At 40.7% G+C, this 12717-nt stretch overlaps 1 protein-coding gene across 1 annotated transcript in view; it reads right to left on the bottom strand.

The window, feature by feature from the left end:
- The window catches only part of FGF10 (fibroblast growth factor 10), a 63124-nt gene extending 50776 nt beyond the window's left edge, over window positions 1-12348 (bottom strand). The window contains exon 1 of the mRNA XM_086479957.1: window positions 12012-12348. Coding sequence (XP_086336083.1) covers window positions 12012-12348 — 337 coding nt within the window. The remainder of the gene's footprint in view (window positions 1-12011) is intronic.
- Between the last annotated feature and the right edge of the window lie 369 nt (window positions 12349-12717).

Below are 12717 nucleotides of genomic sequence, written 5' to 3'. Positions count from 1 at the left end.
AGATCAGACAGCACTAAAGATCTTCCTGAAGATAAGCACTTTGGTTTGCCTTTTTTTTAATTCCATTTTGGGCACAGGAGTTACTATAATTCAGTCTGTACTGAAAAGCTTCATCAGTCGTTGTTACGCCCTGAGTACAGTTGAAAAACAAAAAGGTCATCTTGCTGACCTTTATGGTCTATGGTGTATATTTATAAAATCAGCAAAACCAAAAAGGGAAGAGCTCCATAGAGAAATTATTATAGATATCTTACAATGGCGTTTGTCTCCAAATCCTCATATTTGCAAAATGTTTCCTGTTTCATAAGCAGAATCAGCTGCAAGCAGAGTCCACAAAGGCATGTGTGGCAGAACTGAAGGAATAAAGCAAGCATGGTGAATTTTAAGCAAATCTGGATAACGCTTTGAGGAATTATTTGGTGTGTGGTCTGAGGCAAGAAGCCACAGAGAGGCGGAAGTTAATCTTATGTACTCCCCAGCTGCAGATATGTCTTTTTGAGAGCCGACTGCAGCAGGAGACACAGAAGAAATGACCAAGAGACCAGATTAATACCACATGAGCCAAGTGTCAGCCTCATTATATGTGTTTTCACTAAAGTTGAAAAGACTTTAACTTGGATGGCTGTCATTTCAAAGAGAAGTTGTGACATGTAAAAGTAACTGTAATAAATTAAAACTGAAAGAATAATGTCTGTGACACTAAAGGGGAAGTATCAGTAATAAAAAAAATGGTAGGAAAAGAAATAAAAACCAAACAAATAATTTGAGTAGTGTAACTCCAACACACAGACAGCATTTCAGAGAAATTCAGGCAGTTCCAAAAATATATAATAGGGCCAAATACAATAAATATTAGATGGAGATTGTGCTCAAATTTATTTGGCTGATAGGCCTGGCAGTAAAGAGAGTGAAATTGCAATTATATTTTAACTGTTTAATCATAGAAATTATATAGATCTTTGAGCTGAAACATCCTAATGTTCATATCTTTAAAGCAAAATAAATTTTGACATCACTTGTGACTGTAACGTTCATTCAGCACAACCAGACCTAGAGCTCAGCTTGACAGAAGGACAGATCCAATTTGCGCCTGTGCCCATGCTGTTTGGTTAGGAGCTATTTTGCCATTAACTTTTATTATGCTATGCAACAAATTTGTTGAGTAATCTTGACAGAATGCTTGCAAAAGAGGTTATTGAGTATTTTTTTTTCTGGGGAATCTTCAGATTTTTGTAGTCAAAAGACAAACACCTAAGTCTGCTAGAGCTAAGAAGTAGCCTACTCCTTCCTGTTCTGTGAGAGGACAAAACTGCCCTTGCTATTCCTTATATCCAAAGGTTTCTGTAAAAAGAGAATGATTACCCTCTGGGTGGGCTTTTTTTTTTTTTTCCCTGGCACTCATCACAATGTTACTGGTGTGTTTCACAAATAATTTGTTTTCACAACACCCTTGCTCATGTAGGAAGTATTAATATCCTCTTTTTATAAGCAGCAAAGAGCCAAAGAGACATTCAAGTCAAACACATTTATAAATTTTGGGGTACAATGGATAACAAACATATATCGGACCTGATATTTCATAACACCTAACACTTTATGGCACTCCCTATACTCAAAGTCTACTTCCCATAGACTATGCTTGTGCCAAATTGTTCAGTCTTCTTCCCTCTCCCTTTAAGCATAATCCTCCTCTGTGTTGCTTGACCATCATCAGGAGGAGCATGAGGAACTCAGAAGAGGCCCCCAGCTCCCTTTATGTCCAGGGTACCTTCACAGCACATGGTGAATGATATAAGCCTTTAATTTCCCACAACCCTACATCATTATGCAGGCCATTACGTGTTTCGGCCTTCTTTTGATAAAAAAAAATCCATCCTGGTCATTAAGATTCTAAAGTTAAAAAACCCCACAATCTCTTCTACAAAGAAAGCTGGTGTTGGACCTTTTCTTTCCCAACCAATTTAGTGGCAACCTTGAGAGTAGCTGTTCTGTGAGGTATACCATCCAGCTGAAATGCATTTCCTCATCCAAAGCCCTATAGCAAGGTATTTTATGCATTGCATTTACTAATAGTAATCTTTCTGTGTCTTCCATACAGTGATCTCAAAATGTTTTTAATAATGTCGGTCTTGTGGCTTCCTAATACACAATTATCATCACCTTCGAAGCAATCAGCAGTCACTGTTCTTGACTGGTTTATACCACACGAGGAAAGGAAGTGCCAACGAATAACTCATAGATAGCTCTTACACAGTCTAAATGCCATGGGATGTACAGACTGGGTTCCAAGTACCACTCAGGTTATTCAGCCATGTGAAGCTGTGAGAGAAATGGTCCGTTTCTGCACATAGCACTTCAAGCAGAGATTTTTGTTAGTATTGTCCGCCACCCTCTGTCCTGCAGTATCTCCCACAGTATGCTGGCAATAGGAAACATCATAATTGCCAGGATGGATAGAATTGCCAGTCTGTATGATCTCACCATCTCCCTCTATGCTCTTTGCCCTAGGACTAGGCTGCCCACAACACAAAACCCAAGGGAAACAGCAAAACTGCTTGAATTGAAGCTACTTCTGGGCCTCAGAAAGGGCGTAATTTGCACGTCCCAGTGCTAACCTTAGTGAATTTTGCTTTAGGTGCTTAAGAGGTTTAAACTATACATTGCCTTAAGAAGCAAGTCATTGCTTGTGTGTGCTCATGGGTGTTTGGAAGCAGAAGTGATGCTAGTCTGTGAATAAAAGCTAACAGTCATGACAGTAAATGTTACTGTTCATAATAATGTTCTTCCATAATATGTGCCCTCATGCAGCATCTTCACCTGTAAGAAGCTCAAACAATCATTTCCTTCCATTTCTAACATGCTACTCACTTTCCAAACTATTTCTGTCAGAACCAGGTAAAGTAACAATTTTAAGAGCTTGCAATGGCTTGGATGTCTAGTTGCACCTCAGAATACCTGGTGAAACTCAGCTCATATTAACTTTCTGCTCCAGTTTACACATGGTGGTGTCTTAGCTCAGCTCTTTGGCCAAATTACCTACTGCTGATCCAGCTACCTGGTGAGGGTAGCACCAAAACTACATGTGTCTTTTACAGGAGGATGTTACCTTTTCAGCATCTAAAGAGCCAGCTAAGCAACCAGGCCCAGACCTTGAATCAGACTAACAGAAAGCAGCCACAGCTTGGCTCATGTGGTTACCTCTAGACTCTCTGCTGCTTCTTTTCATGTTACTATTAGTTTTGCAGTTACACATCCTCAGAACACAATTTCTGTATTGCAGTAATTAGCACTAGTGTTTTGACAAAGGAAAGGTGTCCTGTCGTCAGAACATGTGCCACATACACCACCCTGCTTCCCCCAAGACAGGAGAGAAGGGAACAGTGAAGTCAGCTAATATTACAGTTCAGGGGAAGGTTTTCATTAGCTTCCTTTCCTCCATGGGACAGGTGCCACAGGTACTAAGATACTTCATACAAATGAGAGAGGTACTTCCAGATTGACATGGTTTACCCTTTTAATGAACATCTCGGAAACCATAGGGAAAAAGTAAGTATCAGGGAAATACACAGAGAGCAAACTTTGCTCTGTGAAGTCAAAAGACTGTTTCAGTGAACACCAGGAGCTTTAGTGTCTCCTAAAATGTCATAAAAATTTATGAAAGAAGGTACTAAAACTGCAGTCTTACAAAATCCACTTCCTATTAAATGTAGTCACCCTGTAACCTATTTTAGAGTATATATTCTCTTGCTCACTGTAGTAACGAACAGTTACTGAATATATGAACTTCTAACTATGTAACTACTTCAAATCTTAAAGATAGGCTTACAAAACATGACATACTTGATAACACTAAACGTATTGGTTGCAAAAATACCCTATTCCACCCTCAAAAGATTAAAACACTTAGAAGTTTAGGATATCTTGATGTCCTTCAGGTGTATGTTTCTCATAACAAATCTAGTGGGTAGTACTAGCATAGTGAAAAATTGAAGAAAAAACAATCAAACAAAACCCCAACTTTTTTTTTTTTTAACAAGGTCTATTTGTGCTTCCTTTAAATAGTTTATTACTTCCAAGTGCACCTTTCTGCTTGCAAGTAGTCTGTACTGACTTTGACATTAGCAATAAAGCAGGTTATTAATCTTCTTGAAGAGGATAAGGTAAAGAAGAGAATCCCAGAGCATGTACCAAATAGCATCTACAACAGGGTCAGAGAAGACACAATGAAATTGGGAGTGGGAAGAGTTTATATCCCAACACCAATTACACACTTTCAGGAAAATTCAACAGGCACCTTAAGGGCTTCATAGGTTGAGCCTGTGAGCAAATGACGATGCAGTGAGATGAGACAGAACAATTCAGCATCACTGACAGTCCACAGATGCCAAAATGGGTAAGCCACGGTCCCCCCTCCCCACTTCTCTCCCACTCAAGACACATGTTGCCCCTATTTCTTTCTTGTCATCCTTTCTAGTGTTGCTCTGGCACTTGTCACACTTCCCATTCCCTTCCTCTAATGCAGGCACGATGTCATTGATTTATACTCAGCCTCCACTTAGCACCATGTTGTATTTCCAATTAAACAACATCCTGAATGCTTCCAAAATGCTTCAGCATCCCCTTCCCAACTCCCACACACACTGACTACAGCTGCACAGATGTGCATCAGGAACCTAAAAGAAAACTTGTATTTCCTTTATTTCTGTGCAATATTTGAACGCGTAATATCATTGGAAGAAGTAGGAGCAACTAGACTTCTCAGGCCCCCATTTTCACTTCTGCTCCCCACATAGAAAGAAGAGTCAGGAACTGCAAACCCCAACTAAGTTTATTGTCCTTCACACATGTTCTCTACTGTGACTGGAGCAGGCATCATATTGCTTTACTAAATCAAGGTTTATGAAAGATCTGATCTTTGTTTTTACATAAAATTCATGAGCATTCAAGTTTCTAGCATCCACAGCCTTTTCTTCTCTTACACAACACCAGAAATTATGGAAGGGGGGAGGGAGAAAAGGAATGAAACTTTTGGTGTAGTTTCAACATTTCATTTTCTTGAAAGTCAGATTCGATGCGTGTGAAAATTCCTCTTTAACTGTAGAAGATATACACTACTGACAGATTATTTAGAGGTAAATGTGAAAGGGGACAGGCTAATAATTCTTTAGGCTAACTATAAAATAGGGGAATGCTTCACCGCTGACACTGTGAGTATATCAACTCAGTAATTGGATGCACGTGTTAGTAGCAGTAAAAAGGCACTGTCCAGTTGTCCACCTTACATGGGAATCTACTTTGAGTGTATTCTTTGATTTACTGTTGCAATTAGAACTGAATGTTCAAAGAAAGAACACAAGTGACCTAATTTAAAAGCAAAGAGTGCCTTTAAAGCCATTATTTAGTGTGTGACCTGGCTCACTTGTAACCACTTCTTTCTCCTGCAACTTCCCTTTGTTGCACTGTACTCACAGAGTAGCATAATCAGTTTTAATAATGCACCAACTAACTAATTCAGTTTTAATATCCATTCAGTGATTAAAGATTAAGCCACTTCCTCCTCACTCCTAGCCTTGAAGATTATAATTTTCTTCATAAACACAGAGCTTTCCCAGGCTGACTTTTCAAGACTTCATGTGACAATGTTTCCTGTCTGCTTTTCACTATGTTGTAACTAACAGAGATGTTTTACAACAAATTGGCACTACAAACAGAAGCAACTAATAAGGCTATGAAAGGATATTCCTAGTTAACAGAACGAACGGTTGCAAGTAACATTGACTACTTTTCTGTATTCAAAGCATCTGAGCAGTGAAAGGCTGCAAGATATTAAAATACTGCATTAAAAAAGTTGAGGCAAAAGAATAACTTGTTTGATAGTGCATACTGTTAGACTAGCTGTACTAGTATATCTACTGTCCAAGAAACATACATATGCTAATGTTAACTAAATGCACTCTCCATTTCTGATCTGATAATTTGGTTTTCATTGCCCAAAGCAAGCAAAGGTTACTTTTCTATTTAATCTCATCAAGCTGACATTGGTTGTTAATGCTGATAAACATTAAAACTATTTGTGCTGTTCAAAGTGGAAAGAGGTCATTAGACAATAAACCTCTGAACATCAGGATAAGGTAGTTCAGTATCCTATGGTGACTGCAAGCAGTGGTAGCAAGTGGTCAAAATGTGCAAACTGAAATTTCAATTCCGTGCTGTTTTGGGGAAGAAGGAACTGTAAGTGCTTAATTCAGAAAACTGAGAAAAAAACAACAACCAAACACAAGCAAGCCATTAAGGGAGCATTATAACAAATCCCAAGGTGACCAGATAATTTCTCTGTTTTGCTAACACTTTGCTAACACTTTCTATCATCCCAAATATTAAGCCTAAGAATATAAATACAATATTGTTTACAATTTTTTTTTTTCCTATTTTGAACCTTCGTTGTGCAATTATATTACTTGCTCAGAGGAAAAGTCATGCATCCACAATGACAGGAGATGTTTCCCTATGTTCACATAGGCACATGCTATTTTTAACTTAAGATACACAGGTTAACAAGATTTGCTCATAGAAGGCTTTTTCCTTTTCCAAAAGGAAAGGCTCTGCAGAAAAAATGAAGACTCCCCTACTGCAGCATCTGATCCGACTCCTATTTGAAGTGAAAAAGGCCCCTATTCACATACACAGCTCAAAGACATCTGAAAGTCATCTTTAAATGCCTTATTTCAAAACAGAGGATCTTATCCTATGAGCGAATGCATCCAAGATGTTTCAGAAGCGTAAGCACATTCTATAGTGCTCACTCAGCTAACGCCATCTTCAAGGGATGCTTTGACCTAGCCACTACCTGAGAACTGTCCCGTTAAAACAGCAACACATCTATAAGCCTGCATGCCCCTTCGTTTCTTTCTTTTCTTCTGTGGTTTTGAGAAGAACAAACCTCCAATTGTCCCTAACTTTCCACTTTCCTTTTTTTTTTTTTTTTTTTTTTTTTTACAAGTGGCTATAAGTTAGATTTATGAAGACAAAAAGACTTCTTACAACTGTGTATTTTGAACAGATTTATGACAGGGCTACAGTATCAGCATGGAGGGTCCACAAGGCAGGAATGCAGTAAGGGTAACAGGAGAGTGTCATGTAGACGTTAAATAGTACAATTCTTTCCACATTCATAAATCCTAAGTGCCTAAGGTTGTATACTGCTGGTTATAAATTACATAACTCAGTTCTGCAGAAGACAAGAAAAAAGAGGCTTAAAGTGAGAAACCATCTCCATAAGAACTTACACATTTCACAGTAAAGAACCTAAGTTTTAAATTATTTCACTAAAACAGTACTATTTCCTAGTTTAAATCTTCTGATTAGTAAAAAAATAAACTGGATCTCTATGGAGAGTGAAACAACAAAACACATATGCCTACTAATCAGTCTCCGGAAAAACAAAGAAAAGTTCTTACATTAATTTACAAACAGCAGTTCATGAGGAAACGATAACCTCAAACAACCAGCTTAAAAAAAAGTTCAGTAGCAAAAGAACATATTTTACCAAGTATTCGAATCTGGTTTGAGCTTTACAGCTGAGGTTAAGGTACCTATCAAGCTCTATGATTTTATTACACCTGAGGTACAATCAAAAAACTGAGTACCAAACTGAGTATATTTAATGAAAACACACTTATCTATTTTTATGTGTATATCCCCATACATAGTACAAATCTGTATTTATGTGTCATGTATAGATACACACACTGAAAACCCTCAGTAGCAATGTTCAGCATTTCTAGTAATTAGAGTGGTTGTTTTCAATCTTTTGGGCTACAGAATGAGGCTCAAAACTTTCTTGCTAGTATTTACTATGCTGGTAATCTGACCCCACACCAACTAAAGCAAAACCAAAGACTATCAGGAACTTCAGCAGATCCTAAAGCTATGTGTAAAAATTGCATACTCAGGGGAAAAGCCTGCAATAGGTTAGCTTGTGAGAAGTAGCTAATTATTTCATGCTAGCTCCACCAGCAAACACTCTCACTCTGCAATTGCAGTGCCTTTGCACTGTTTGGATTAATCGACTTTGGATGTTCAGAAGGTCGATTAATAGAATCTTAGTTGGTGTAAGCGCTTTTCATTTTTCTAGCGCTAAATTAACACATACAGCTAGGATCCAGCCCCTTTTTGTCCACCTACTTCGAGCAGAGGTGACACCAGGGAGTGGCTGTGCCGCCATCTACCGTAGGTTTTGCATAGCACCGCTTGGTCCAAAGCCCTCAGGAAACGCTCCAGCAATTCTTCGCACTAATATGCAGGCTCAGTGACACAGACTCCACTCCCTAAACAAGTACCTAAATAATAGCCTGATCCTGCAATCCTTGCTCAGGCAGAACTCCCTCCACAAACTGCAGGTTAGTTGCTGCTAATTAAACATTGCATATTGTGTGACCATTCTTCAGCTGCTAAGATCTGTCCTCTAATTTTGAAGTCTGTGTGCTTCATAGCACTATTAATGGTTGCCTTAAAAGTCAGTTGAGAATAGTACAACACTCATTCAAGTTTTCCTGAAAGAGCTTATCATATATCATGTAGCTCAATGCATGCCATCCATTAAACTCAGAGTTTCACTATCTTCAAGAAAGCTTCCTGGGTGCAAGTAAAGATGCATATGCACTTCTCTCATAGTTTTAATATATGGCTTAAGCTTCTCTTGGTCACCTCAGATCTCAAGTTACAGTGAAAGCTTTTGTAATTACTCTTTGGAAGCTTGTTTTGTTTTGTTTTTCCCCCAAGTACTTAGGTCACCAGAAAGCAGTACAGCTCTCCTTACTCATGCATGCAAAAGACTATCTAAAGAACAGAGGCAAGGGACTTCACAGCTGTGGTATTGCAGGATGAGCTAGTACTTGCATTTTAAGAACAATCTTTCATATGTAAGGAACAATAAAACAAAACCTAAAAAATGTCCTACTTCTATCTAGTGACACCCTCCAGCTATGCCAAATGCTGCAAGTTCCCCCGGCCTCCTGACAGAGCAGTCAGGAGCCACTTCTGTTCCGATTACCGTATAGGTAGAGAAAGGCTGACGGACTAGTTCCAAGCAATCGAGTTGGAAAACATCTGCCAGAGTACACTTCAATTTAGCATACTCCACACAATATTTATAGAGCCAATCTATGAACGCTGCTTGAGCCATTTAAAGTCTGGAGACTAAATTCTGTTTTCTGGATGTTTATTCTGATTTTCTCCAACTGTTCTTCTTACTTGACAGTGCTTAACTGGCTGCCAGCCATGAAAGCTGTTGTCTAATTACACAACATATCATGATCTTACAGCCCTACAGATAAGGTTTTACTGCAGCACAAATGGACTTCAAACATTAGCATATAAGAAAAAGAAAATTAGCCCCCAAATTAAAATATTTCAGTCTTGTGTGTTAATAGCCACCATTATTTGTTTAGGAAATCATGATTTTGAAAGAGGAACTTTAATATTAGAGTTTAAATAGCCTTTAATGTTAAACAGGCTACAATTTAGTGGGCTGGCCAGCTAACCCTTTATGCATGGCAAAAATATATTCATATGTAATTACATATTTTAGACTATCTTAAAGATACCAGATATCTGCATTGAATCAGTCCAGCTGGGGATTATGGCAGTATTATGGTGGCACAACTACATGTGAGGTTATGAGAAGCATTGATTTTGTGAGTCGCTTGCAACTTTTTGCTACACAGACACCCTTAAATAACTGCATGGTAAATACATTCTTAAACAGTCTCAGACTACGTACTTTTACAGAAAACACAGTTTCACACTGCAAATTATAATGACTACTGAAGAAAAACATACAACTGTTTGACTTATCTTCTGCTAACAAGATCGTGGTTGTCTTGTATTTAAAGACGTTGTACTCTAGGTCTGAATTAGTGACCTAAGTGCAGTTTGCAAGTTGCAGGTTTTAAGATGACCGGAGTCCTTTCTTCATTGCACATTAACTTGAGGGTCAGGATACAACTATGTATAATAAAGGCGCTGGTTTGCTTTTATATGAAACAAATCACATTCTCCTCTCTTTCAACAGATACTCTGCAGATGTAACAATAATCATGACATCACCAAGAATGACAATTCTCTTTCTGATGCATTGACTGCAAAAGTAGGAAAAAAGAATCACATCCTATAGTTGCAAGGGGGTGTTCTTACATGTAGACTGAAAGAGTAGAAAGATGTCCATGTGCATTTCAGTGTATTCTACCTGTTCTTGGCAAGACCTTGCACAATCTCATGGATGCATGCAGCTTTACTCATTGAACAGTTCTGCTGGCTAAGGGGGACTGCTCAGATGTGTGGTTCATACTCCAAGTACACTGTTGCCAGACTGTGCCTCTTATAGCCTTTTCGGCAGCAATGTTCTACACAGAATGGCTTGATGTTCTCAGAGATGCACACAAAGATTTCAGAGTCCTGTTTTACAGGAGTGATGCTGCCCTTCTCAGCAAACAAAAGTAATCTAAGAAATACAGTGCTAGGACTTCATTCCACACAAATTCATCAAAGTGAAGTCTTCATCAGAACTCTAACGAAATGTTTCAAGAATTTGGCTTCCTATGAAATATAGAAAGGGAGGTGACAAAATTCAGCTGCTTTGACATCTAAAGCTTTATCATGCACTTGATGACTGTAAAAGCATGAAGTTGCAAGGTGGAGCAAGTGAAGTAGTGACATACGATACAGCAGCCCTCTCCTCCCTATTTGTAAGCCTAAATACAGCTGAATTAGCAGTAATGCCTATCATACAGCATGGCAGCCTGCTGAAGTACTCCTTGCTTTACACATTAGCTACCAAGGGATCTACTTAAGTCACTAAGTTTTTTTAATTTAACAGAAGATTTGTCCCCAGGTTCATCTGATTTATATGAAACAACTCAAGAACCAAAATGTGGTTCTCCACCAACGGAGCGAGTCAGAGAGTTTCCTCCAACACTTGCGTAACAGATCTTACTTTCTCAGCATGCTACTATAGCGGGATGCAGTCACTTAAGACTTACAATGCAGTATATTGAGATTTACTACAGTTACTTCAATTTGAGATTGCACAGGCAGGAAAGCCGAATAAAGCCGAAAAATACATTTCTAGCACTGACAGCCAAAAATACATTACCAGAAGTATACTATTACTAAAAGCATAATTAGTACTGCAGAAAACCTCGGAACTTCAGCCATGGAAACAGCCATATGACTTTTGCTTTGAAAAAATTTCTTTAAAAAAAAAAAAAAACAAAAAACAAAAAACACACACACAACCAATGGAACGACAATGAAACGCGTGTGAGGTCTGTGCGCGCCCAGCCCCAGATGTTTACAATGGAGCGAGCAGCGGTGGCGCGGCGCTGCCGCCCGGGAGCGGCGGGGCGCACGCCAGGGGCGCGGCGGGCACCGGCACCGCTCACCGCGGGCGGCTGCGCGGCCGCGTACCGGCCCCCAGCGCCAGCCCCGCCGGGCACCCCCACGGCGGAGGGGCAGCCCCGGCAAAAATCCCAGCCCGAAGGAAAACCCCCTTTTCCGGGCTCGGGGCAGAGGGCTCTTGCGCGGGTCGGGGAGAAGATCGTGTGTGTGTGTGTGTGCGCGCGCGTGGGGGAAATCGATGCATTGTTCCAATACAGCCTTCTCGTCAAGGCACTTTAATGACAAGGGATAATGATTTTCAGATTCGAGAGACAATGCCCCCCCACACACTCCGCGCCACATCCTCACAAATCTTTCTAATTTGCTCTTCTGCCAGGCCAAGAAACAAACTGTGCTCGGCGAGGCCATTTGTAAAGCAAATGTAACCGGAGAGATGTGCAGATACGGGCCGGCGGGGAGCGGCGTCCCGGAGGAGCCCACCCCACCTCTGCCCCGCTCCCCCTCCCCGCCGAGGCGTCACCGCCACCTTCCCCTTCCCTCCCCAGCAAGGGGGCTCGGGCGCGCCGGGGCCGGGGCTGCCGCGGCCGGGGTGCGGGGGGCAGAGCGGTACTTACTGAAGGGGCAGTTCTCCTTCTTGGTGCCGCTGACCTTGCCGTTCTTCTCAATCTTGAGAAAGTACTTGTTGTAAGAGTAGAGCTTCCTCTTGCGCACGTCTCCTTGGAGGTGATTGTAGCTCCGCACGTGTCTCCCCGCACTGGAAGGAGAGGAGAAGGACGAGGGGAAGGAGGAGGATGATGAAGAAGAAGAGTTGGTGGCCTCCGGGGACAGCATGTCCTGGCCGAGGTCATGGCAGGTGACAGGCACAGAAGACACCAAGAAGAGCAGCAGCAAGCAGCAACAAGGCAGGTGGGAAAAGGCTGAGGCACCATTTGTCAGTATCCATTTGCACATTGTACTGAAACTCTGGGCGCTGGAAAATGTCTTATCAAATGAAACATACTGGAAGGGTAAAACCTGGTAAAAGGCAAGTGGAGAGCCGGTGGTTGCTGCTTCTGGTTAGATCCCTCTGAGCTCTGATCTGGCCTGAAGTAAGTGCACCAACATCCATAACTCAGGGGACAAATCGCCTCAGAAGTTGCTGCCTTTTAATCCTTCGAGTCCTCCCTCAGAAAAAAGAGCTGTTGGTTTTTTTGGGGGGGTTGCTGTGGTTAATCCTTTCCTTTTTCTCTTCCCCACCCCACCCCCCCACATACACACACACTCCCCAACCTGGTTTGAGACTTCCCAGTAGTTATTTTGTTCTCTTCCTCACTCCTTTCT

This window comes from Leptosomus discolor, chromosome Z, assembly GCF_034619465.1.
Source record: "Leptosomus discolor isolate bLepDis1 chromosome Z, bLepDis1.hap2, whole genome shotgun sequence".
In the NCBI taxonomy this organism is placed as follows: Eukaryota; Metazoa; Chordata; class Aves; order Leptosomiformes; family Leptosomidae; genus Leptosomus; species Leptosomus discolor.
This window is presented reverse-complemented; position numbering and strand designations above follow the sequence as displayed.